At 45.3% G+C, this 25,580-nt stretch overlaps 1 protein-coding gene across 1 annotated transcript in view; it reads right to left on the minus strand.

The window, feature by feature from the left end:
• Window positions 1-25,580, minus strand: part of LOC131266901 (1-phosphatidylinositol 4,5-bisphosphate phosphodiesterase classes I and II) — a 62,135-nt gene that overhangs the window by 22,214 nt on the left and 14,341 nt on the right. The window contains exons 2-3 of the mRNA XM_058269588.1: window positions 13,385-13,531; window positions 8,284-8,421 (exon numbers count right to left, since the gene is read on the minus strand). Coding sequence (XP_058125571.1) covers window positions 8,284-8,421; window positions 13,385-13,531 — 285 coding nt within the window. The remainder of the gene's footprint in view (window positions 1-8,283; window positions 8,422-13,384; window positions 13,532-25,580) is intronic.

Below are 25,580 nucleotides of genomic sequence, written 5' to 3' on the forward strand. Positions count from 1 at the left end.
GCGAACCTTGAACCTGTCAGCCTCAACATGGCTTTGTCATATCCAATAGCATGTGTTTTCACACAAAATCGCATGCACCTGCGAATACCAGGCCGTGATTGAAAAAAGTTCACCACACATTCGTTTCCCATCACTATCAACGTTGATTTGGCATTACTGAATACGCTGGGAAAAGTATAAACAAGATGGCAATATATTTAAAATTAATTGTAATTATATTTAATTTGCTAATTGCTGCATGAACGAGCACAGCTTCCCTCTCACAATAAAACCCGGTTAACATGAAAACACTTAGAGGAGAGTTAATTATCCACCGTGTTCTTGTTACCCTTTTATCCACAGCATTATCCTTCGCCGCGAACGGTTCCACGATCGATACTCAAAGACTAATTTCAAGAGTGAAATTAAGCAGCGAAATTACAAAAATTATTCCCCAGACGAGATAGCAGGAGTTCCAACTTCGAGATCATCCGTGCACACTCGCACACTTAAGCTGTTGCTATCCGAATGTGATACCGCTGCCGTTTCGATTGTGACCGAAAAAAAAAACATCTCGAAACATATCTTCTCCCTCGATGCCGTCGACGCAGACACCGAAACTTTCCACCAAGGGCAGAGATAAACATTAAATTAATTATTTAACTTTCTTCATTTATCATCTTTCGAGATGGTTTCGCTCCGCTTGGGCCAACCAAGGGGCGGCGGGTGGTGGCGGCGGTGCCATGGAAAGCAATCCGAAACAAGAAAGCCAGCCCTCCATTTCGAAACAACACAGGCTACTTTGCATAATGTAGTGCCTTGTCGCGGGGTCTCGGAAGTCAGCAGGGCATAACATTCACGCGAAGTTCTGGTAGTGCGCGCGGTGCGAAAGGTGCCATTTATGACAAACTACTACACCATTAATGTTGAACATTTATTACCGCAATTAATCCTTTCCTGAAATGTGTCCATTAGGGTAACTCGTGGTAAAACAGCCATTTCACCGGAGAGCATTATGACTTTTATTTTAACGCTGGCATGCTCGAGCATGTGGCCAAAAATATTCATTGGACAGCGAAAAGTTTACTTCCGTCGTTGAGTGTACCTTCCGTCCAAAACCAAACTGCTTCCAGTGTCCGGCCCCGTTTTCAAGCCGCATCTATAATGTAGTATCTAATGAAAATGAATCGAGTACGAGCTGTGACCTTTCTGTGCAGGAGAACATTAGCTGGTTGCGTTCGGTAGCACTCATAATAACATCCATTCCCGAAACGCATTTGTAACGCTTCTGTAATTGCTACAATCATGTCGGTCTCGGTAAATCTTTTTTCCTTTGTTTAACATTCCTACTAAGACAATCAACCCCCGGGTGAATGTCAACTCGTGGTTCGTCAAATTGTGAAATTATTTCGAAAAACATGGCTCCCTTTTTTTTTGGGGCGAAAACCATAACCGCGCACAAGCGTTGGCTAGGGAATATATATTATTCAACCGATGGAAATTGTTTCGGAGAAGAACAATAAATATTACACAACCGCCCGCCTTTGAGGCACGGGCTCGGGAAACGGGTGACTCGTTTCACTTCTCATTAACTCTGCATGAAATTGAATTATGGCCGGAGAGAGTCTCGAACCGTCACGCCGAGACCGAACGCCTGTCATGATAACTGCGATGACTTGTTTGGGGGTTTTCCACCTACGCAAATATCGACGCAAAGTAATGACATACCCCGAAGGTGCGTTGTACCCTTTGCTCAACTTTCTTCGATTGAAAAGTAGCGGTGTTTGTTCTTTGAAATTATGGGTAGGGCTAAACCATTCTCGTCACGAATGCGTATCGATTGTTCGTCCTGTCATGAAAAATCATTTTTTTTAGCAGCCCTTTGCCTTACATTTCCTTCGATCAGATTATTCCTTATTGAAAGCAATCACTTTACTACTAAATGCGTTCCACTCGTCACCACAAACCACATACCTGATTCGTCTGAAAATGATCATGATTATCGTATTTATGTTTTCCTCCATCGAACTGCACGCTAAAATCACAACACGTCCCCCAGTCAACACCATGGACTTGGACGGCTCTTATTCAATCGAGTGCGGTCCATCATCACGTACCATCTTCTTTCCGAAGCAATTCAACAGCAATCGCTTCCGATTCCATTACGTGACAAAGTCATCTAAACATTAGCAACCGGTTCATTGTCCGGTAGTAATTACAAATGGGACCCGTCACAAGCCGGCGCACAAACAATCTGTCTGGCGTGTAATTATGTTAGATTAAGCGTTATAGACAACCATCGAATTTGTTCTGCTCTGGTCCAACGTTCGAGGGCATTCGAGTACAAATTGTGCCCGATTACCGGGTTCTACAAACTATGTACATTTTTGTACCATTGTTATGGTTTAAAAAAAGTACTTCCGAGCGATGATTTACTATTCGAGTACATTGCCACGATCTATGGCAGCAATAGACAGTTCATTTCAGACGATCAAACTGCTAGTGCATCCACAAAACGGTCACAAGCCGACATCGAGCGACTGTTACCATCCATGACCCCGGATAATCATTTACGATGATTCATTACTCTTCGTCATGTTCATCATCCTTCTCGTAATCAACATAGAACCACTTCAGGCGGCAAATCACCGTCCAGGGCGGCGGGTATCCTTCGTTGAACCTTCGACCCGAACGAGCACAACCCTCTCCCTCGGTTTGTGGCCCGGGGGCAAACATTGCTGCCAGACATTCGGTCCGTCTAATAAAATGACGTTTATGCGACCCATCACAGTCGGAAACGACGTACGAGGACAATTGGTCCGAAGGGGGGGGTGGCTGGTCTGTGTCAGGGAACCGCTTGGGGCTGGGTTCCGATTCGAGGTTTCGTCTTATGGTCCACAGTACGTCGGTACGAGTGAATAAGCGAACGGGCCGGGAAACACGGGTGCACGAATGAATAACTCGACGCTCGTCCCAACATGAAGTGCATGGCAGGAGGTGGAAGCGAAAGGAAATAAAAAGGACAGATCCCCAAGGGATAAACATTCCAATGAAAATAATGTTTTGCTGTAGCTGCACACGAAAATACAACACCGTCTCGGAAGCGACTCGTGAAGGCGGAACGTATGGCTTCCCGAATGTTTCGCAAAAAAAACAAGTTAAAGTACACACGTGATGCTTCTTAACCGGTCTCGTCGTTCCGAAAGAAGCAAAACTCCAACGGTAAAACAAAAATACCTAAGGCCTGGATGGAAAAGCACAGCAAAAACAAAAGCCAGGGAACAAACAACCAGCCCGAGATCATCGCGTGCCCAGGGTCTGACTTGTTTACAGCAAATGGGGCCGATTTTGGACAGCCTTTTCGTGCACTTTCGTGCCCCAATTCGCTGTTATTTGTGCTTTGTTCTTGTGCGACTCTTAATTTTAGCAAAACACACCGTTCTTTTCTTCGTGCCGCAAGGCTTGGCCGATCTTTCACTCGGAGATTCTTTTCGAAAGGTGTACATTAACGAAGCCAAGGAAACTAAACACCTGTTTACTGTTATTTCACTTGCGAAAAATTCTTTGAACAAAAAAGAGTTTTCTCTGAATATGTATCGAACGGAAAAGTAATGAAAATATTCGTGTAGATCATATTGCTTTTGCTATTTTAGCTATTACAGTGGAAAAACATAAAAGAGTAGAGTTGTGTAAATATGATTCAGATTAATGAATCTGAATGAATCTCTGCCTTTCGTCTTTCGTTGAGAGATTCATGAATCCCAAACACACACCAAATGATAAAAAGTCACCGGCCAAAAATGGGTTGAGGGACCCCTGTTTTTTTTTTTGGTCGCATTATCCACGCCTATGAAAGAATCGGGAAGATTCATGATAGATCCATGAAAGATTCATGAAGATTCATGAAGGTTTCGAAAGATTCATGAAGCTTTGAAGATTCATGAATCCCTCCGAATGAATTCTAGGTGAAAGATGCATATGAATGAATCTCGTCAAAAGATTCATTAAGCACAACACTATAAAAGAGTCTCATTCTAACACATGTTTTCACATTGAGTCAAACTGCTTTATCAAATTATACCGAGGAACAACTTTGCTCATTTCGAAACCATTCTCATTTTAGAACGTCATACAAGCCGGATGTGTGTTCGGATTTAATAGTCGTTTGTTGCCCGCTGGTGCTATGCCGGAACATTAGCTACTGACGTCCATCCAGGGTGTCGGTAGAATTTTTCCCAAAAGACCACGACAATATTCTCAGCATCGTCGGTCGTCATCGTTTTTTTTCTCTTTTTCCCTCCGCGCGCTATGCTCAACAGCCCATCGATCATCGACGCTTCCGTTCGTCAGCGATCCCTTGGGATTTGTGCGAAACATATCTGACAACCATAAACCGTAACGAGCTCCGTGCGGCCAAACGGACCAAAAATGGGAAAGAATAGAAAAAAAACATTATCGCCTAGAAAAGAGACCATCCGAAAGGTCGCCCCGCCGGAGCTCCTTTCATGCTAGGCAGGAAGCGGTGAGCACTGAAAGCATTATCAGACGCAACGGCAACAGGATGGCTGTCGGAAATGTTTTGTCCTTGCTGGCCAGCCAACTCTCACACACACACACACGTACACAAGCGATAAAAAGGACCACACGGTTCGGCCTCGGTTCGAGAAGACGAATGGCCACTAGCAGAAGCATACGCCGGAAATCCCTTTGCTACCCGAAGCGCCATATTTCTGCAGCCCGACCCTGTCCGACCCCCCGGCGGAGTTCCATTCCATGTCAGGGTCGTTAGAAAATTCACGGCCACGTCTGGCCACTAGCTTGTTTCGCGCGGGCAGCCCGCGGCAATCGGGACGAAAATGACCCGCTGTGACACTGTGATTGAATCGTAAAAAGGAGCTTATATTGTTTATCGTCCACACTGGACACAGGACTTCCGAACGGGCCACTCCTCAGGACGGTCCTCGATGGTTTCGGTTTTGCGGGCGCGAGCGGGCGTCGGCGTAATCAACACAAAGATTGCCTTCATCTTTTTTTTCTGCTTCTCCATCTTCAGCCTTTCGCTGTACCCTCGGTTCGCGGAACCGTGCTGGAAAATATCCTCAGGGCGGAGTATTCCCCCCCCCCCCCCCACCATTCGACACCGGCAAAGGCAACGAAATCGATGGCGAATCGACGGCCATCGTCGTCGTCGTCGGGATCATCGGACAGTGGGTGATCAATTGACGGGTTACTTATTCTGCTCCTTAGGACATCGGACAGGAAGGGCAAAATAAAAACGAAGCAAAAGGTCAACGATGTTGAGCGTAAATTATGCCTGCGAGCAAATCAGCGAAATGATCGATTCGACGGCGTTGTTTATTTCCTCGACGATTGGATGCAATTGAAATTTAATTCCATCTTGTTGTTTACTACATTGTGTGAAACAGAGATGACTGACAGACTGATGTTTTGATGAGACGGGTTGAATGATAGGGAGATTTTGTATGCTAATATCCTTCACGTTTATCATAATTTCTTTTCCATTGGCATATTTTACCAACGAATTCCTAACTATTGTGCTCTTGGGAAAAGTGGAAATTAATTAAATGTTATCCTTCCTATTCATTTCCACTGTTGCATACAATCATTGTCTTTATAATTCCCTAGAAATCTTTTATGGTGTTGCATAAGATCGGTTGGCACTAAGTGCCGGATTTATTTATTATCATTCGAGCTTGCAGATCCTTTTCACGCTCATTTTGTGCTTCAGTGGAATGAACAATTCTCAAGAGGCGGTTCGGTTCGGTGGCGGACTGAAGGATCCCTTTTCTACCGAACCGTTTCTCGCCATCGTACTTCAGAAGGTTCGTCCTATTCGTGTATTTCTTTGCGAACAAGCAATGCAACACATCATGGAGTTAAAAAGTGTTTTGAAGTGTTACGAAAGGATCAATGGCTTCGAGAGCAATCGTAATATCGTGTGTATAAGGTGACGGTAAGCCGTGATACGTTCTTTACGAAGCAACCACACTTCAAACAGTTGTTCTGAGAAACTTGTAACTATTACTTTCAATCCAAGCCCAACTGTGCCTCCCACAGGGAATGTAAATGCGTAAAGTTTTTACATTCCTTTGATTCGGATACAACTTCTTGTCCGAACAATAACAAACCCTACGGAAACGAGAGTGTTCGATTAGGCGGGCAATACCTTGGAGGTTGGGTTCGAAGTTGGGAAAAGTTTACGCCGGCCAGCCTGGAAAAAGCAACTAAGCCTCACACCCGAAACTTTTCCTACCTCCTTCCAAGCGCTGCCCTCAAGGGCCATCAAACTGTCGTTACCTGTCAACGGGGAGCGTGGGCCTTGTAAAACCTAGGATTTGGCGAATATTTCCATTAAAAAGAATCTGATCACCCGAAAAGTTATGGGGAGTAATCTTTGTCAAAGGCGTAGCATTTGTGCCGCCCCTATGATGAAAGATTTCGATCGATAGAAGCATAATTTTGACCATTCTGGTCGCGGTCGCGGTAAGGACAAACGCGAAAAAGGGAGGAGTGTAAAAGTTTTTCTTTCGGTCAACACCGTCTTCCGCTTGATTGGAGCCAGTTTTGAGGCAAACAGTTGGAGTGGATAGCAGCACTTTCCATAAGCTAAGCTGGAGTGCAAGAAAAGCCTAAAAACCATAACTCAAGCGAGTCGCACCAATTCTCTACACCTGCCTTAAGGTGAAAATTGTCCTTTTAGAGACGCGTTACCTGCTCATAGAGCTTTTGGACACGGTGCCCAATAAACCGTCCCAAACATAAACTTTTTCCTAACTCCTTAGAAATAAATAATGAGCGTGCGAAAACCGTCCGTACCGCAAAAAAGCGAACCGAATCGTTTGTGGTGTAAAGGGCACTTGCCGACATCTATAATCGTGCTCAATTTTTCAACGGAACCGTTTGTCGTTCTGCGGTGCTTGCTTGTCCTTCCTTCGGCGCTAAAAGATTCGCCGAACCCGATCAGCAGCTTACAGGGTGGAATTATAGTGATGATGGTGATGATTGGAACAGAATGTTTGAACGATGAGGTTGGGAAAAAGGACAAAAGAGCCCTCGTTCTGTATTCGATCAATAATTGAAATAAATTGAAGGGTGTCCCAACGGTACCTGGGTTCAACGCGAGTGATGGAGGTAAGCCTGGTGGGTTACCTCGCGCATGGCGTGGAAAAGTCACATCGAAATACCGGAAACGTAAATGTGCCTCCGGCGTGCCACAACACAACCCCCAACATCATCGCTCTTGGGAACACCTGCACGTCCCGTAGCTATGCAGACTACTTCCGGTGCGGAGCGGTAACTGACACCGTGACAAAACTTGGACTCCCAGCGTTCCTCTGTGGGCGCCTTTTTTGCCACTTAGCGTGGCAGAATCAATTGCGACCCATATACCACTCGGGCCAGCCGTTCATTTTCGTTTTCATGAGACAAGCGAAACGGACTTCCGCTTCCGGCAAAAAGTCAGCGATAGGCCGCATGGCAAATGGCGGTCCCAACGAACTGGTATTCCTGGCACCTTTTTTTCCCAGCGCAAATGATTTGGTGAAACATGGAAAAGAAGGAAAGAGAGAACGAAGGAAATCCTGCCGTCAAACAGAACCCACCACCGCGGCGAGTAAAAGCGGGAGCGGAAAATGAAAACGATCATGAATATTGAATCCACGAATGTCATCAATTTTCGTCGAGCCATTTCTTTTGCCAGGCCCGCGGGCAGCGAATGGAAATAACCGCTATCGGGATTGTTTTGTTTCACTTTTGAAGTTAAACTTTGTCGACCCTTTGGGGCCAAAAAAAAAAAGAAAAAGGAAGCTCGTTGAAATTCAACGTAGCGCCTGCAGTGCATCCACAACAAGTTGTATATTATTTTCGGTTCGCTTTAAAGGACATTCGAATGGCGGGGACGAATTTTCAGTTCACCGCTTTTCTTCGGCGCTAGTACAAAAATTTAGCTTTTACCCCAGCTAGCGTACACTTTTCCAGCCGCCATCGCAAGAGGGTCCTTGGAAATGGATCCTTATTGCTGCTTGTGTGTCGGTATAAAGCGGACGAATTAGCATGGGAAATACGATCGCAATTCACAAAAGTCTGAGCGGGGGATCGTTAATATTCAATTCCCGATGCCGAACCGCAGGGACGAAACAATTACTGGTCTATTGAAAGTTTATCCATGAAACGCAATACACTACGCCACCATTAGGACACCTTTTCACCAAGCTCCCTCCTTCAGCGCACAGGGAATAGCGGATTGGTTTTTTCACATCCATTCGACGGAAAAGCGGTACTTACCCGAGCGATCTCCTTTCGTGTGCAGCAAAAGTTGATGAAATTGACGTTCACAAAGTCGGCACCGTAGCACACGGTGACCGTTTTCTCCTCGAGCGTGTCCTGGGAGCCCATCGTCACAATTTGCCGCAGTTTAATATCCTGTGTGGAATGGGAAAAACCGTATGCAATGAAATTAATACCGAGTTAATTGGCCGATCATCAAATATAGTTCGATGGTAATCATTCGCGACGCAGCTCTTTTAATAGGTTGCCCCGCATCGACAGAGTATCCTTTTTCGTCCCACTTGAAGACGAAGAGGTTTTGATATGACAAAGGTTTCCATACGGGTGGTTCGCCGTTCTTACACATATGAAGAGGCATCAGATAACCGAACTCAATTTGAATTTGTTCGAGATAGATAAAATTGAAATGAATGTTGAAATTGGATAATTAGCTCAACCCGTGGAAAACTACTGGATCTGACAGATGACGAAATGAATTAGTTGGTGCGATAGAAAAGCACACAACAGTTAGTAAGGGTTCGAAATTTAATCGTATCCTTCCATTGCCCAATCCGCAGCCTAGCCTAGGTACGTAAATTGTTATCGAAAAGGCAATCTAGTGAAGTTTTCACAAAATACGACTTCATTAGCGGGTCTGTTCTTCTGTTTCGGGTCGACCTTATGCGACGGAAAACGTTTCTATGCAAACAGCACCCCGCCCGAGAAAACCCCGAAGAAGCTCTCTACCCGAACCGGTTTCGTTTTGTGTCAACAAAGTCTGCAAACTCCGTAAGGATAGCGGTCTTGCACACCAGTGCCAGTGCCCTTAACTTTCGTGACAAAGTGTTTCGAAACGTTCATACCGTGCGACAAACAACACTGTTGTCGCTCGAGCAAATACGGTGCGCTCAATATTACATCGGTAACTTGATTTAAGCAACTCAATAAAGTAAACATAAACTCAAACATGCATGCGCACGAGTTACCCCATGCAGATTTCCACCAAGAGCTAGGGGGTACTATCCTTCTTCCATGTTGAAACAAGTTTTTTCCCTTCCAACCAATACCAAAGGACCAGTTTCGCTTTCATTCTTTTCCCATACTTCAAAGGCACAACAGTAGTTCGATGAAGCCATCTTACTTGTATCATCCGGTTCTCCAAGGGATGGGCCGCCCCGAAGGCAACGGGAAAATACTGACAATCAGATCAGACCACCCTTTTGGGCGTTTTTTTTTCGAACATTCGTTCGTTTTCCACCTGTCGTCGCCGACTTTGATCGATCAATTTTACCGAAGGGAGCAGGTTTTTGGTTTCTTTTCACCGAACGAACTTTTTCCACCCCGTGCTGCGACATCCGATCGAGGTGCCGTAGCACTTTGCCCTGTTCACCCCACCTCCCCACCCCCAGCGGGGGGAGGTATTCGTTTTTTGGCAGTAAATGAAATATGATACACCGAGCAGCGAAGTAAGTGAGTGTGTGCTCGAGAACGAACTTTCCTTTTTCTTCTGCGACGGAAGCGAAGATGCGACCGAGAAACACTAACGCACATGGCGACGGAAAAGCTACAAAGTGCTGTTTCCCCGATGTCTTGGGAACGTTCATCAGTGAGATATTGAAGGGTAAAAAAGAGGTGTAAACGTCCCAAAAGAAAATGGAAAGCGAAACGAATGTGTACATGAAAAAGAAAAGTCTTCCATTCATGCCAGCTTCGAGCTGGGGCAAAATCCTACATCAACGATTGGGAAACCTGTCACACGGATACAATTTTATCAATTTGTTCACATAACGCTGCAAACCAAGCGCATTTGGCATCCTCTCAGGTACGCTCGAACATGCCAGTCAAGGAAGGAATTTCCCAACGAACGGTAAAGTTGGTAGAACGGAAGGGTTCCCTATAAATTTATGCCCCACACTCTTGCGTTAGAAAATCCGACAACGACCTGGTTGAGTTGTGTGTGTGTGTGTCTGTGTGTGTATGTTGTTGCGCCTTCTAGAATCCTAAACATCATTAGGCGGGAAAGCTTACTTTGCTAAACGGTTCCCTTGCCCTACACAAGGACGAAACACTTGCGTACCCTTTTCCTCGATGTAGGGTGTTTTTTATCAGTTCACGGTGATTTACGAAGAGTTTGTTCTCGTGAATGGGAAAAAATTTGCATGCGGTCGCATAAATCAAACCGAAGAACAATTGAAAATTTCAAGATGCTCCTTTTTTAGCCGGCGGGGTAAACCAAATTTATCATTTTTCTCTTTTTTAAGCTTCTTCTTTATTGGGCTTTTGTTATTCAAGCCCTTCAAGATTTGATTAATTGATTGATAAATTAATTTAAATAGAGAGTCAAGAAAGGTTGATTGTTTACAAAACTGAAAATCGATAATTATAACTTTTAATGCTCGTCTTTTGTATCTTTAAAAAATACCCACTAATAACAGAAAACCATTATAACTTTAAGGAACACTTCCCTATTTTATCTCAATCATAATTATGATGCAACCGCTTCTGCGACCTTTTTAACTCTTTTTACGTCCACGCCCTTCTCCTTCCGCACCCTGTGTTTTATTTATTCCTTAAATTAAACCAAACCTGAAGTTTCGTGATAAAATCGTCACCTGGTGTGATAAGGCTGCGGAGCCAAATAAGACACAGGCACGTGAAATGATGTTATCTTTCTTACGCCACTTTTCCATGGGTTTTAAGGGGACAACAGCTAACTTTGAACGAACCTCTCTCTCTCGGCTCATGGTGATGGAAACAACAATAAAACTGTAGCGAGCAAAATTGAAAGGTGTACAGAGAGAGAGAAAAGTAACATTATACAGCGACCGGGACACGTTGGAAAAGGGTAGCGGAAAAGCATATCTTATCAAACACCGGCGCCCCAATCTATTAAGCTAATCAAAGCCCTGAAGAATCTCAAAGGATTAAGGTCCAAAGGATGGCACAAATGAAAGGATTTTTAACGAATATGAACCTCCGGCGGGTTAACCGCCGCGTCGGTGGTACTTCCTTCTGGGCGTCCCTTCATGAACGACCAACGTTCGTAACGTTTCAGGATGGGGTCATCCAAAAAAAAGGACGCTTCACGCACTCCGCTGGGACATTTCCGAAACGGTGCGCGAAGCTGTAAATGAACGGTCCCTCTCCCCAGAAGTGGTTCCCCCAGAAATCACCGGGGGGGAAATAAAACACCAACACCACCATGAGAGCGGCTGCAGGTGGTGTCTCATCATCTTCCGTTACCAGAAAATCCGGGCGGCCGTTAGTCTTTGCAAAGCTTATGAACGAATGTTCATCCTCAACGCAATCATCGCCAGGATCATCACAGCAGAGACGATGCCGTCGACCATGAAGTTAACAACATCGTTGCACCGTCGGACACACTCGTAAGCCGCCAAAGCAATCTTCAACATCATGGCTCTCTCTCTCTCTCTTGAGGGTTCGGTGGTGCGAAAACCGGGGAGAAGAGTGTAAAAAGGTAAGCTTTTCATTTGGGGTTTCCTAACTGGGTTTTCATTTCCCCCCCCCCCCCCCCCCCCCCATTTTCAACGTCACGATTCGCTGCCCAATGAAAATCACTCCACCCTTATCAAAAAACGCAACTTAACACAAGCTATTCTCGTTATCTTCCACACCTCCTGGTGGTCCTTCCGCCTGGTACTGCTCTCCAAAACTTCGGCCAAGCCCATGCAAGCGGCCACAGCCAGGATCTGCGCCGTGGGTAAAGGGCACGACTGCTGATAACGATTTCGTTCCCGTGCCGCCTCAAACCGTCCGTGTATAATGTAATGTAGGTGTCTGGTTGTAAAAATGGAATATAAAGTACGGCAGTTAAATTTAATTGGATCAGAATGATGATGTACGCTGTGGGGGAAAAAACGACGGTACGAATTCCGTCCCCGAGGGGGGGTGGAAGAATCAACAAACCGGGAGAAAACCAGGCGAACACCAACCGCGACGAGAGGCTACTGAGCGGCTAGCGAGGCCGGATGTAGGGCTAAACGTTGAATGATCGCATAATTAATTCGAGCCTATTTAGCCGGCCATCCTCGGCCGAAAAATAAGTGTACCACCCTTAGAGCACACTCGAGACTCATTACGAGGTGAAGTGAAGCGGAGTAAACGGTGTCGAAATAGAAGAAAAAAGGAGTTTCCCGCAGCTTCACCTTCGTAAACTATCGTTGGGATCCAGTGTGGCGTAAAAGGATGACCAACAAATTTCCTTCGTCAACACCGTAGAAGTTGACTTGATTTCAGGCGGACGCTTTCCATGTTTAATTTGTCCTTTCTGCATCGGTTCGAAGTGTTGGAGGTAAAATTTGATTAAGTTAATTAGTCTCTACTTCCGTCCTACGCAGATCAACACTTTCTAACGTAATTTAAATATTTTTCAACATCACACAGAGGAATCCATTTTATTTAATAATAAATATTTCTAAGGGTTTCAGCTAACTTACAAGGAAACATAGCTTGGGTCGCATTACCAAAATAAACCGACCGTCGGTGGGAAATTGTCATAAAAACCCACGTAAAGTATCGCATCCCCTTAGGGACCGGCCGGATCGAAGGCCGAGGAATCTTGACATTTACCATAAATTATTGCCGAACCGGTAAAAAGGCGTGGGAATGATTTCGCGACTTTTCCGTTCGCTGCTGAAGCACCGGCAGCGTCCTCCTACGCCTCCTGGAAGATGGCGGAAGTTATTGAAATTTATGGCCAACGCGTGAGCGAGTGGTTGGGATTGGCACTATTTACTTGCACAAGGCATGCGGTTGTGATTGGCGCCCGAACTACAGCGATTATCGTTTACGAAACCAATTTACGCAATCGATGAAGCAGAATAAAAGAGAGTAAGGGGGTGTAACTTTCTCGAAACATTGGGATAAAAGTTGGAATTAACAGTTTAATTGCTTTGAAAGCGGGAAAAAGGGAAATGGAACTAGGGAAAGTTCGCAGGCTAATCGTGCTACGAATTACATAATATTGCAGCACATTGCACAATATCTGACATCTTCCCGTGGAATAACCACGACGCTTTTCTTGTCCGTCGGAACGAAGCACCCTTTCAGGACAGAAATGGAAGTAGGGCCCTATCAAGGCACACTTAGCAAAACTTACCCTCGGCTTTTTGGCATACTGTCCGGTCCGGACGTCACGAATGGTGGCGATGTCTAGCATGTCCATCTCGTGGTTCTGATCGACCCAGTAGAGAAAGAAGCCCTTGACGTCCACGCGCAGTGTTACTGGTGTGCCGATACACGAATCCTGAAAATAGATCGCGACGAAAGGGAAAAAGAGATAGAAAAACGTAAGAAGAAAGAAGAAACACGCACATCCAATACCGCTCTGACTGCTATCAGGCGCAAAAAAGCCGATACCGAGCACAACTCTCGCCGAGAGTTTATTTTATCGGAGCTTTTTTAAGGGATTTCCCCCTAACTGTTCCCTTCCCTCTCGCAGGGGTTTTTTTTTATCGGTTGCGAGTTTTTACAGAACAAAAACAGAACGGACGAAAGCCACACTCACGGGTCAGCAGCGCACTGGCTAAAATTATCGCTAAAAGCTTTTCGCAATAACCTCCCCATTTTCACCGTTCGAACCCGAGGGCACACCCCGAGCCGTGGACGGCGGCCAATTTGGCCCTGCAATCCAATTAGGTGGACGTTGACCACTTTGGCCACGGGTTGGCGAAAGCGCGCCGAGTCTTGATTTTACCATTTGCATGCAGTGCACGAATGCGAGAATCCTTTTGCGATCATAAGGGATGAGAAGTCGTAGATGAGGAAAATGGGTCGCTTTTTTGGGGAATCGGGAAGGAAGCAGGAGGCCGTCTCAAATCCACCAATCGCATAATTTTCAATCCCAAAACAATCACCTTAATGTGTCCAGGGCAAAAGTGTGACAACTTTCTCGCACCAATTAAATACAAATATCTTTGCAACTCGTTGCTAAAAACGTTTCTAAATAAACTAAAAGAGAAAGGATCTGAATTTAGGATTTATAAACTTCCATAAAATTTGAGCTTTTTCCAGTTTAGAACGTTGTTACTACTAGTTTCACAACTTTCCAGTGGATTAAGATCGTATTAGTGTGGACTAATAACATTAAAGCCGAATAATTCATGAAAACGGTGAGGAAATAAAAATAGTACCACTTTGGTTTTTTGTTCAGCAATTGAAGATATTTCAAAAACTAAGAATTTTTAAGATATTAGTAGTTAGTATGGAACCCAAACTATGGAAATTAAATTTTATTAGTCGTGTGTTCTTTAATTTTCCAAGTCATTTAGAAGACATGGGTCAGGAACAGCATCGCTTCGTTAAAACCGAGCCAAACATCAAAACTGACCATGATATAGCCCTCTGTTCCCTGAAACTCGGTTTTAAAACATTTAAAAACAACGTTTCTTAAGAGAAAAGTGGTTACTTAAGCTTTAAAAGTTAACTCTATCATATCCAGCAAACCATGCCCGGAACAAACAGCCCTAGCTTTATCGATCCTCTCCTAACCACATGCCACCGGCCAAGATAGTAACAACGGGGTCAACTCCCCCACCGCCCGGCACGATAAGCGTCGCCCGGGGCTTTTTCGTACGACTTCCGGCCGGAGGAAATGGCCACAGAAAAGCGGAACCAAACGTGGTCGTCGAGCCGGCCCTCAAGACCCCAATACCCACGGGCCGGCGGCCAACGGAATATAACTAGTTGGCGTAAGCACTCGCTCTTTGGTCGTTAATGGCTTATCGAGGTTTCAAGGATAACCACAAAGGACACACAACGACCCGCCCAGGGAGGGTGGGGGGGGGGGGGTGGTTGGTAACGGTGGCGATTATGTTGCTTCCTGCCCATGGATTAGATAAGCTCCCCTCGCCAGTGTCATGCCGGGCGATGCGAGCGCGCTGCAGACCATCGCGTTAAGCAACGTTATCCGGGGTCTGATTGATGTCGCTTTTCAGGCGGAAGAATTATGCACAATCAGCGGTGGAATTAAGGAGGTATTAGGGACGTGACGTGATCAATACAAGTACATAATACGTTGGTCTTACTATGGCTACCCGAATGTTTGGTAAACTATTTCAGTATACCAATCGGTTTTACTTAAACAACCTCTTCATGAAGGTATTGTAATCAAACTCCCCATACATCATCACTAGGCCACGAATATTTAAACATGAATGTTATAATACCCCGTCGGCGGGATGTGGTTACGGTATGTGTGGTTTTAGTAGAACGGTAAATTTTAATTAATGCATTATTTAACAACGCTAGACCCATCAGGGCAAACCTTGGCCACCTTACTCCCTTTCGCACCTGTAATTGCGAGGAACGCTTTCCGTTAGGGTGTAGGAACGAAAATTGCGAACGTATCGTGTACCGTTAAGGCACATCAAACAGCTCACATACAAAGCCACGATCGAAACAGAGAAGATAAATTACACTGGCGAAAGATATGATGGCGAAGGTAGATGGTAATAAAGGTACAACTTTAATGTACAACTTTTAACCGTATAAAAGAACCTTAAAAGGAAGGCTACAAGGTAGCTAGGTAGACTTTCCATGCTCATGTTGATTCTTTCCCGAGCCCCCACACCCAGCCTTCACGGGACCTGCCTTTCGCCTTGCAACACACATGCAACGATTGCAAAGTTGCCGCTCGCACGTTAACTTTTATTCTTTTATTTAACTTCCTCCACGCTGGAAACATGTGCCACCATCATGACAAACTTTGTGCTCAGTTATCCTTCCGACAATCCACATCATGCCGGATCCCTCGACGATGGTCATGCGCTTTGCACGCGTCCATCCCCGGCCACGTACGGGCAGCTCGCAAAAGTGAGCAATTAAACGGTAGGTGTTTGTTATTGCACCCCGTAGGTACGGGTATCGTGGCGGAAAATGAAACTCCGTTCGCGACAGTTCAAGGGTCAGCCGGTGGTGAAATTGTTGGTGATTTGGAGGAGAAAACTGTTGCCACAACGGAACGAAACAAACATCAACCAAAATACAAACGCATCGCCACTGGGTTGTACGTGCTGGTGTGCCGGTACCTTTCACACCGAGCCATTTCGCGAAATCCCCAGGAAGACATAACTTCTGCAATCTAATGCGATTTCTCGGAATGCAATAAATGGCGAAACCAGAGCAGGGCGTCCTTTTCCGAAAATCACATTGTTGCTTCGTGCGCATACCTTTTTTTTTGTCGTAGAAGCTAGTGTTTGCTTCTAAGCCGTTCGGACTTTGTAGACTCGTGCTTGTAAAAATGCACACATGTTGATTTATGGTGCCACAAGCACGTGCTTCGTGAAAAATCGGTGGTGAAAATTCGAACACCTGTCTTTCCTAGCCCCAGAAGGGGAGGAAAATGCACACCATGCAGGCATACGTTATCCAGGGAGTATCGATATAACAACGGCAACCAGTTGAACATCACCGTTTTGATACGTTTCGTCTATCTCTTTCTTTTTCTCTCTCTCTATCTTTGCTTGTTGATACCATAGTATGTTCAAAATATCTTTTGCTTAATCTACACGAGGTGCAAAACTCTGAAAACACAGGCGAAAATGTCTTTTTTTCGCTTCGTGTAGACGTTGCTATTCGTGAGCCGATGCAGATGTAAGCGCATTCAATGTTGATTTGATTGTTTAACTGTAAAAACTGGGCACAGAGGTATTGTGTACACCGAAATCTTATCAACAACCACTGTACATCATCACAAACAACTATTTTCCATCAGGCGGCACTCTATACCAGGTGTGCAAATTTTTGCAAATCTGTTTTTCACTCGCCGACCGAAAAACACATTTGCGCTCATTTTGACAGTTGACTGACCAACTGACAGCATTTTAGCGTTTGCAAAGGTTGCTTTGTGCCTCGTGTAAACGAGCCATTACAGAAGGATTGATGCAATTCCCTCCGGAGCATAAGCATAGTACGTGTAGTACATTGTTTGTCAAAATTGAAAAAGTTAATTTTCCGAGAAGAAAAGAAGAGTTGTTGGAAACGTTTCGGTCCAACGAAGCTAGCTGAACATAAACGTCGCCGCGACGGCGATGTTTTTAGAAAATATAAAAAGGATCGAAGGATGCGCCTTCGATCTCTTTTTCAATACGGAAGACGGAAAAGCCAGACGATTTTTTGGCACAACGAAACACAAAACGAAGATTACGTGTAGAATAAAGTTGTTTAAGATAAGGCAAAGAAAGCTGGTTGTCTTTCCTTGCTTGATTCCGTCAACTAGAGCGCTGTTCAAGACCATCTGTCTCTAACAAGAGTCAATTTAAAGCTGAATGAAAAACCGTACGAGCACGATAGTGTGATATTTTACATCATAGGAAAACTGTGTTGAATCAGCTTAACATAACTCATTAAGCAGGTTTATGAAACCACTCTCAGTGAACGTCATAAATCGGTTCCCATTGTTTAGCACCGGTTTCCCGTCACTTCGCGATAAGAAATTGCTTCGGCTCAAGGAAACACGCAATATTGATAAACTTTCTTAGAAACCGCCACAGCATTCCACGACTCTGCACTGTTTGCTCTTCTACCACTATCCCGCTTCCGTACGGATTTCAATTACTAAGCTGCGGCAGCGGTTTCCGGTTCATCTACCGTTGGCTCTTCGGAACTTCCTCTCCTAGAGGCACTGGCAGAAGATATTCTAATATCGTCAAAGCGGGCAAGAAAATACCTGGACCAGGACGTATTCTTTGCCGTACTCTTGCCAGCCCGCATTCCTCGCGACGGTCTCGGCCGGCTTCGGCTCTTCGCCGGCTTAGCCGGGTCCCTAGCAAAATGGTGGTATTACGTAGCAGATGTTTTGAAAGAGATAAATTAATACTCTTGGCCCGCCGAGTAAAACGGTGCTGATAAATTAAATTCATTACAGCTATTGTTGTGCTGAGCTCTGCATTGGCACGGCACCATTTGTAGAAGCTGAGCCACGCAGCTAGATAGGTTTCAAAAAGGCCCTTGTCAATCTACGGAATGACGGGCGGGGTTGGTTATTCACGAAAGTTTGCGTGTAATTGTTCCGGCTGGTACAAGGGTGGAAAAACCACTTACGATCATAACGCTCATCGTGAGACATGACTTTTCTATGGAACGTGGTTGTACATATTGTAACAAATCGATCAATATCGTTTCATTAACATTCTTTATCTACTTTCATTTAAAATCAACAAAAAAAATCACCACCTTTCACTTAAATAAAATATTTATTTAGAAAAAAAAAAACAGATGCGAGCTTTCCAATCAAAGATAAACACGGAAGCAGTCAGGAAGCGAAAACAATTGACCACTATTTGTACCGGGCCAGAAATAACTCAAACGCCTAGAGGCTACGGAAAAAGTCGTCTCCCGAGCGATGAACGGGAAGCTAGGAAAATAATTTACTGTCGTACCACTTTTTGTTGAACTTTGTCACCATTCTTGGCCAGTGGCCGGGGTTTCCGGGAACAAACGCAGCTTTGTTTTTGTTTTTTTCGTTGTTGTTTCTCAAGCACACTCATCCGAGGGTCCTTCTCTTGTGTTTGCGAGTTAAGCTTCCTATAGCTGGTGCTGGTTGGTCTCAGGTTTCCTGGGAGATTCCGTCTTCATTGACACCGGCGGGTCCTGAAACCGGATGAACACGGGCTAGCGGGCGATGAGAGCACCACCTCAGGTTATCACAAATCTTGGCTCCCTTTTGTCAAGACTAGAGCAAACAACGAACGGCAAGCCAGCAGCCTGCCTGCCGGAATTTCTATTCCTGCCTGCATCTATGCAAACAATCACCATGAGGGGTCGGTGGAAACCTGAGCGCCCCGCCCTCGCCCTTCGGCTGAAGGCCAGCAGTTATCTTTCGTTTAAGAAACTCATTTAAAATTCAATTGGTAGATCCATTAAAGATGAATGTGTAATTTATGCCCTCATTCAATACGCTCAGCTTCAAACGCAACAAAACGTCCATCACGTTCGTTCACGACCAGCTCGTTCGCTTCCTCGGGTATCGGGGTTGTAACCGTGCAAAAAGCGCATGCTACCTTCGCTAGCAACAACAGACAACCCTCACGGTGCGTTCCGGTGGAACTAAGGATAGTTCATAGAGTTTCATTCCAGAAAATTCTCATCCCCATTTATGCGGTCGTCGTTATCGCACCCGGGAGTATTGTTTCCGCAAACGATAAAGAGCAAAGGATGAGCTGATGCTACTCTATGCTGCCGGCATCGTTTATGCTTCAGCAAGATACAACAACAAAAAAACGTAGGTAAGTATATCCCTTTTAATCTACGGATAATCGGATTTTTCTTCCCCTTTGTCTGCAGCACGAACGTCCAAAGTGACCAACGCCACAAACAGATGTTACGAATACGAGTCGGATAATCCTACTGAATAGTGAGAAAAACTTTTCCACCACCAGCAAAGACACCGAACAAAGAGCTTTTGTGCCGTTTTTAGTGTAGTAGAACGAGCTGGCATGTGTTTCTCATGTGCTTAGTTGAGAGTTCACCTCAATAAACAAACACTCCACATTTATGCACTCGAAAGGGAGTAATCAGATCATTTAACAGCACGCAACAGCAATCACTCGTCAGCAAATTCAGCTCGCTTTTGTCAGTTCGTTAAAACAAACCCGATGATGCACGATAATTTATAAATTCGACACGCCATTTCACTATCGGGGGGCGGGCGCGTGCGATAAAAATCAATAAAACCCGCCTAAGATTAATGTGCAATAACATTTCGCTCGACCGTTCGACTGTCGAATCGTTTCGGCTCACTCGATGATGCACATTAAATGGCTCCAAAAACCCGGAAATGGGGGAAGGCGAGAGAGAATTAAATATCCATACAAAACCCCCAGGCTCATATCGAACTGAATTTTATCGGCCGTCGATGAAAGCGTTGATGGATGGGATCGCGTAACAAAAATGAACCCAACCCGGCCTCGGGGGGTGGGGGGGGGGGGTTTGCCCGGAGGGGTGAAAATGTTAATTAACCAAAGATTCGATCACGGTCCATCTGCCACATTGTGTGCGCCACGACCCGTTCACATCCATCATCGCAGACGGTTCGCTGGTCGGAGGGGGGGGGGGGGGGGGGGATGGAGAAAGGCGGGGGCAACGGTGCACTATACATGTCATACTTGAGTTATTGCCAATTGATTGATTTTATCGTGTCGCTTTTCAATCACATCCCATCGAGCGAGCCGTCGAAAGCAGAACCGGGCGCGTTCTTTCTCGGCGCTGACATGAGCGGCTCAAGAGAGTGTCGAGATCTGGCCGATTCGCCTTTGACGTGAAGCTGGACGCCCCCCGACTGCTGATGAATGAACTTTTGTTTTATTTCGCCTCGGCGAATCATTTCGAGCACTCGGAAGGGATGGGGGGGGGGGGGGGGGGGAAGCTGTGGGTAAAGCAGCCTCACCCGCCCACTAATCAATGTTCCATATAAAAACCGAACCGTCGACGAATGTCTACGCCCGGTCGGCTCGGCTTCAGTTCGCCGACGGTTCGGCGAATGAAAGCGATGTGCTGCTAATTGATTCAATTATCTCCATGGCAAGGATTTGCGTTATCCAACCGTCGTTAGAGGGCTTCCGAACCGGGCGGGAACCGGGTTGATGGAAATGGACACCAACCCATCCAGCATCCGGCGAGCCGACGATGCACGGGCCGATGAATATCGACGAAGGGGCCGCAAAGCTGTTGTTTATGGATGAAACATCCATGTTTTTCCATTCCGAAATAATTCCATTATGCTGTTCAATCAAACGCAAACCCAACAGCTGCACTTTATTGTACTGGGGGAAAACATGGGGGGGGGGGGGAGGGCAGGGCAAGGTTATGCTGCACGCTTTTCCCTAACGAAAGTCCATGCGGTCATTGAAAAGTTTTACGCTTTTATGTAAAGTACGCTCGTTTCATCTCGTCCGTGGGCTCATGCTTTCAACGTTTAATGGGTAAATTATGCAGGCTTTCTCGCCAGAGCCATAAAACATAAAATTCTCCTTTCCATCACCAAAAGCAAACAAATAACAAGTTAAGAAAATGTTAACGAAAATACAAGCATCCCAAAACACAAAAAAGGAAGGAAAAATGAACGAAAGAAAAACCCCTAATGCAAATGGTCGTAAATGGAAATGGTTAAAACACATTTATAGCACACGCATATGTGAGGGCCCGGGGTTTTCTTTTCGTTTCAAATTGTCACAGTATTTATCTGTTGCGCATCCCCAAAACTGCTGTGCTTGTGGTTCGCTCTTTGCCGGCAATGATAATAAAACATGAAAAATAAAACACATCGTCCACCGAAAACCCTCAACGACGCACACCCATTATCCAGCACTAAAGGCCGAGCCGAGCATTATGTCGATGATCGTTCGGGTTGGGCGTGCAGTAAATCTGACCGACTCATTGACGCCCATCATCCAGAGAGTGAGGGTCAAAGGACACACACACACACCAACACATACGCGCAGGCGCTAAAAAAAAAGTAAATGTTTCACTTCCCATGGCCGGACTTTATGGCGAAGGCTCGTTTTTTCCAGCAAACCTCACGCCCGGTCTGGGCACTCTGACTGTTCGAATTTTCTCTCCTCTTCAGCAAAATCCATTATCATCAGCCAACCGCGAGAACTGCACGTGACGGCTTCCCAGGCCGGAAGGGATTTAAAATTTATGAAATTTCCCCACCAACATGGGCGGTGACTCCTCTACGCGTCGACGACATCGACGTAAGGAGAACCCTGAAAATGAAAACGGAGAGAAAAAACAACAAACCACGGTGTTGAGTTCCGCTGCGTTCATCGGAGGTGATTTTGGCACGCGGCTTGTGGCACATGTGAGCGAGTTGTGTGCCGTTCCGTTACCGACACGTCGAGGCCCAAGATTATGATCCATTATTGAGCAGCGAGCTAAGTGCCGGAAAACGGGCTGACCCCCACCCCGCGGGGTGGGTGCTGGTAGCAAGGAAAATGGTGCGTGCGGCGAGGGATTGTATCGCTTCAACGCCGCAGTAAAAGCGGCCTAATTGAATCTTTACCTTCTCGAGAATCCCGGGAAACACACCCCAAAAGGAGCAAGGAGTCGGCGAAGCGAGCAAGCGGCTGGAAGGAAAGCATGGAAAACCCCGAAGGGGGCCAGCTGGCTGCCAGTAGCAGAAACACCGAAACAAATTAATTATCCTTTTAATTGGAGATTGGTTCGGTGCCGCCGGGATTGCTGCTGTGGGGCTTTTTTATGGACTCGTTTCCATTTTTCCGGCTTGCTTGCGGGGCAGTTCCCATATGGGTGTGGATGGAGGCTGCGGTTTCAGATTGATTAGGCTTTTTACATCAGGCTTGGTTTTGTTCCAAACGGTGTTTCCATTTGCTGAAAGCCAGACATCAAACCACCACCCAGCAGAGTTCCTTTCCCATTCAAATATTCCTAGCAACTATGCACACAAATAAACATGACACTTTTTCTCATTAACATCACTCGTCCACAACGCTCCAACAAATCTTCCGATTAACGACGAACGGGAAGGGCAAACAGAGCGGGCAAAAAAAAAAAACAACCTGGACAGAAGTAAAGCGGCACCGAGGCATCGGTCCTACCATTTCGGGCTGAGCATCCAACCTTACGCGTGTATGTCTTTCATTTCCAGCGACTTAACGATCTGTTTCGGGGCCATCACAAACAAACCATCAAGACACCATCACCATAATCAGGGAAGCACACACCGAAACACAAACACACACACACACACACCCTTACACCAGACGACAAATGCCATCATGTGACTTTCGATGGCTCCTGCAACTGCCATTCGGCGATGGTATCAACGAAAATAATTAGCAGTCATCAAACTGGGCTTCGCCAAATATTGACCGACCGTCACGAGCATACGGTGAGAGGTGAAACAAAAAGGGGGGAAGCGGGGGGGGGGGGGGGGGAAGAATTCTCTCCGGTCGGATAAACCAACAGAAGACGGAAAAATTTCAATTTTCTGCCCATCCGACGATGGCGGGAGAGCGGCCGGGGGGGGGGGGGGGGGGGGGGGGGTGTGCTTCTGCCCGGCAAAAGATTTGCGATAATCGATTCCGATCTGCTGGTCAACGGAAAACCGAACCTGTGAAGAACCATTACAAGGCGGGAGAGGTAAATAGAAGGAAATCGAAAATGTACCACACAAGTGTCTGACTTCAACTCGACAGCATTTCTTAACAACAACGACAACAAGAAGCCACAACAGTTTCCACCGTTACACATTTCCAAATCCCAAAAAACGTATGGTTTGAACCGTAAACCTGATCGGAAATTGAATGCGAAACTTTAACGAAATGGTACGAGATGGAGTTATTTGTTTTAACCCAGTTCACGTACGAACGAACTCTAAAACGCAATCGGAAGTAGAGAAACTGAACGGAAGTGGAGAAAAACGTGCTCGAAATGTTCATGTCAACCACAACTAAAAAGAGAAAAACTTCTACCCAAAAACGATGCTCCGCTTGCCAACAAACTAAATCCGATGTTGGCATGTAGTTAAATCGACACAAAAGTTGGTTCCACCGGATATGCACCGTTCTCAAGTTTCTTCGTTTGTTTCTTGGCTCGTGCAACGCAAAAAAAGACTTGGATAGTTCTCCTCGTTATCATCATATTTCTCTGAGCGAAAATCCTTGTTCGGGTGTTATTCCCGCCTTACCAACTATTTCAACTGTACCGACGGACGGTATATTTTCCTTCAAACTGACATTTTCATAAGATAATTTGATTCAAAAACAACCACTTTGGCTCCGGAAAACATCAAATAAAATTTTACCAACCATTCCCGTGTAAACAGTTCGTGGCGCAAACCTTCGTTGCAACGCACTATCCAATGGTGTAAGCTACACCATCAATAAAATACTATACCCGAACGCCGGACGGAACATGAACTTCATAACGGATGGTGTAACAGGCCGGAGGCGGGGGGTTTAGTTTGAAACCTTTTTTTTTCCTCCAAACCATTTACATTAACGCACGACGGTGAAGCTACTATCATAAAGGCATCAGATGCTCGGCCATTTCTTTTCCTCCTTTTGCGGGGAGCAAAAAACTCGAAAACATTCAACCGAAACATTCACTCCCAACTAGACAAATGGTACATGTCAGAATGGATTAATTGGAAGCTCCATAAACAGCAACGCACCGAGCCGTTTCGGTGCGGTCCTGGCTGGCGGGCTGGACGTCCGGATGGCGGACGGGTCGAATTGTTTCGGGATTTTTCCTCCTTTCCCTTAAAATCTCATTAACAAGGGATACATTACGACCGGCAGCAACTGGTTGGCAGCCAAAGTCTAAATATTTGGACCCGCCGTCGGACGTCGACAGCGTGTTGGGGCGGTTGGCGTACGAAACGAATGCCTCAATGAAAACACGAAGCATCTTCCTACGCATGTTTGAAAATCATTTCCGATTTTTTAACCACGTTTTAGATAACCTCAAAATCTGCAGTGAATAAGTGAGGTTAGTTATTTAGGTTTACATAATGCTTGGCACGAATTTTATTTCTTAAGCTTTTGGTTTAACATCCAATAATCGTGGAATTTAGTTGTTAAGGCTTTCTTCATTGAATCTACTACATATTTTAGCTTTTTTTATGTATGGAGTTCTGTGAACGCTAAAAACTAGACCAATACTGAACCGTCGCTTCTGAAACTTTTCACACATTCAGTTTAAATACTGCAGATGTTGTTGAAGGTTTGTTTGATCACTATTTTTTGATAAAATCATCTAAAATTTACAATTCAAACACAGTTTTACTAACACAAACAAAACAAGCATGTAAACAAATGTAAAGGTGTATCCAACATAGTTACCCTAAGGTTTGTACATTACGGGGAAATTGATGAAATATCAAACATTTTAAATATGCCGTTATTGTAACTATCAAATTCAATTTTTTATTATTGTAACTATCAATATCTTTCAAGTATTAGTTAAAACCATAATTCTTTTCTCAATCCCTTCGTCACCGAGCAACGCCGCGGGCGTCAAGCTAGTATAAAATATATTACAAAAATTTGTCCTCTATCGCGGCGTAATTCTTACTACGATTGAGCACCTTATTCGCCTTTCGTTTCTTCTCCATCGAATCGAATTTCTTGTAGGCGTACAAAACACCACGCCGTATTGCGTATAGCAATGTGAAGAAACAAACCACGTCATGCTGCAGTCTAGACACACAATCACACTTCAAGTGCACGTCGTAGCCCTCACGCCCACGCTCGAGGTTCACGACACACAATGTAGAACAGTAAGCGCCTAGTACGCGCGTCCCACTCCACTGCTCAGGACGAAGCAGGAGC

Source organism: Anopheles coustani, chromosome 2 (genome assembly GCF_943734705.1).
Source record: "Anopheles coustani chromosome 2, idAnoCousDA_361_x.2, whole genome shotgun sequence".
Lineage (NCBI taxonomy): Eukaryota > Metazoa > Arthropoda > Insecta > Diptera > Culicidae > Anopheles > Anopheles coustani.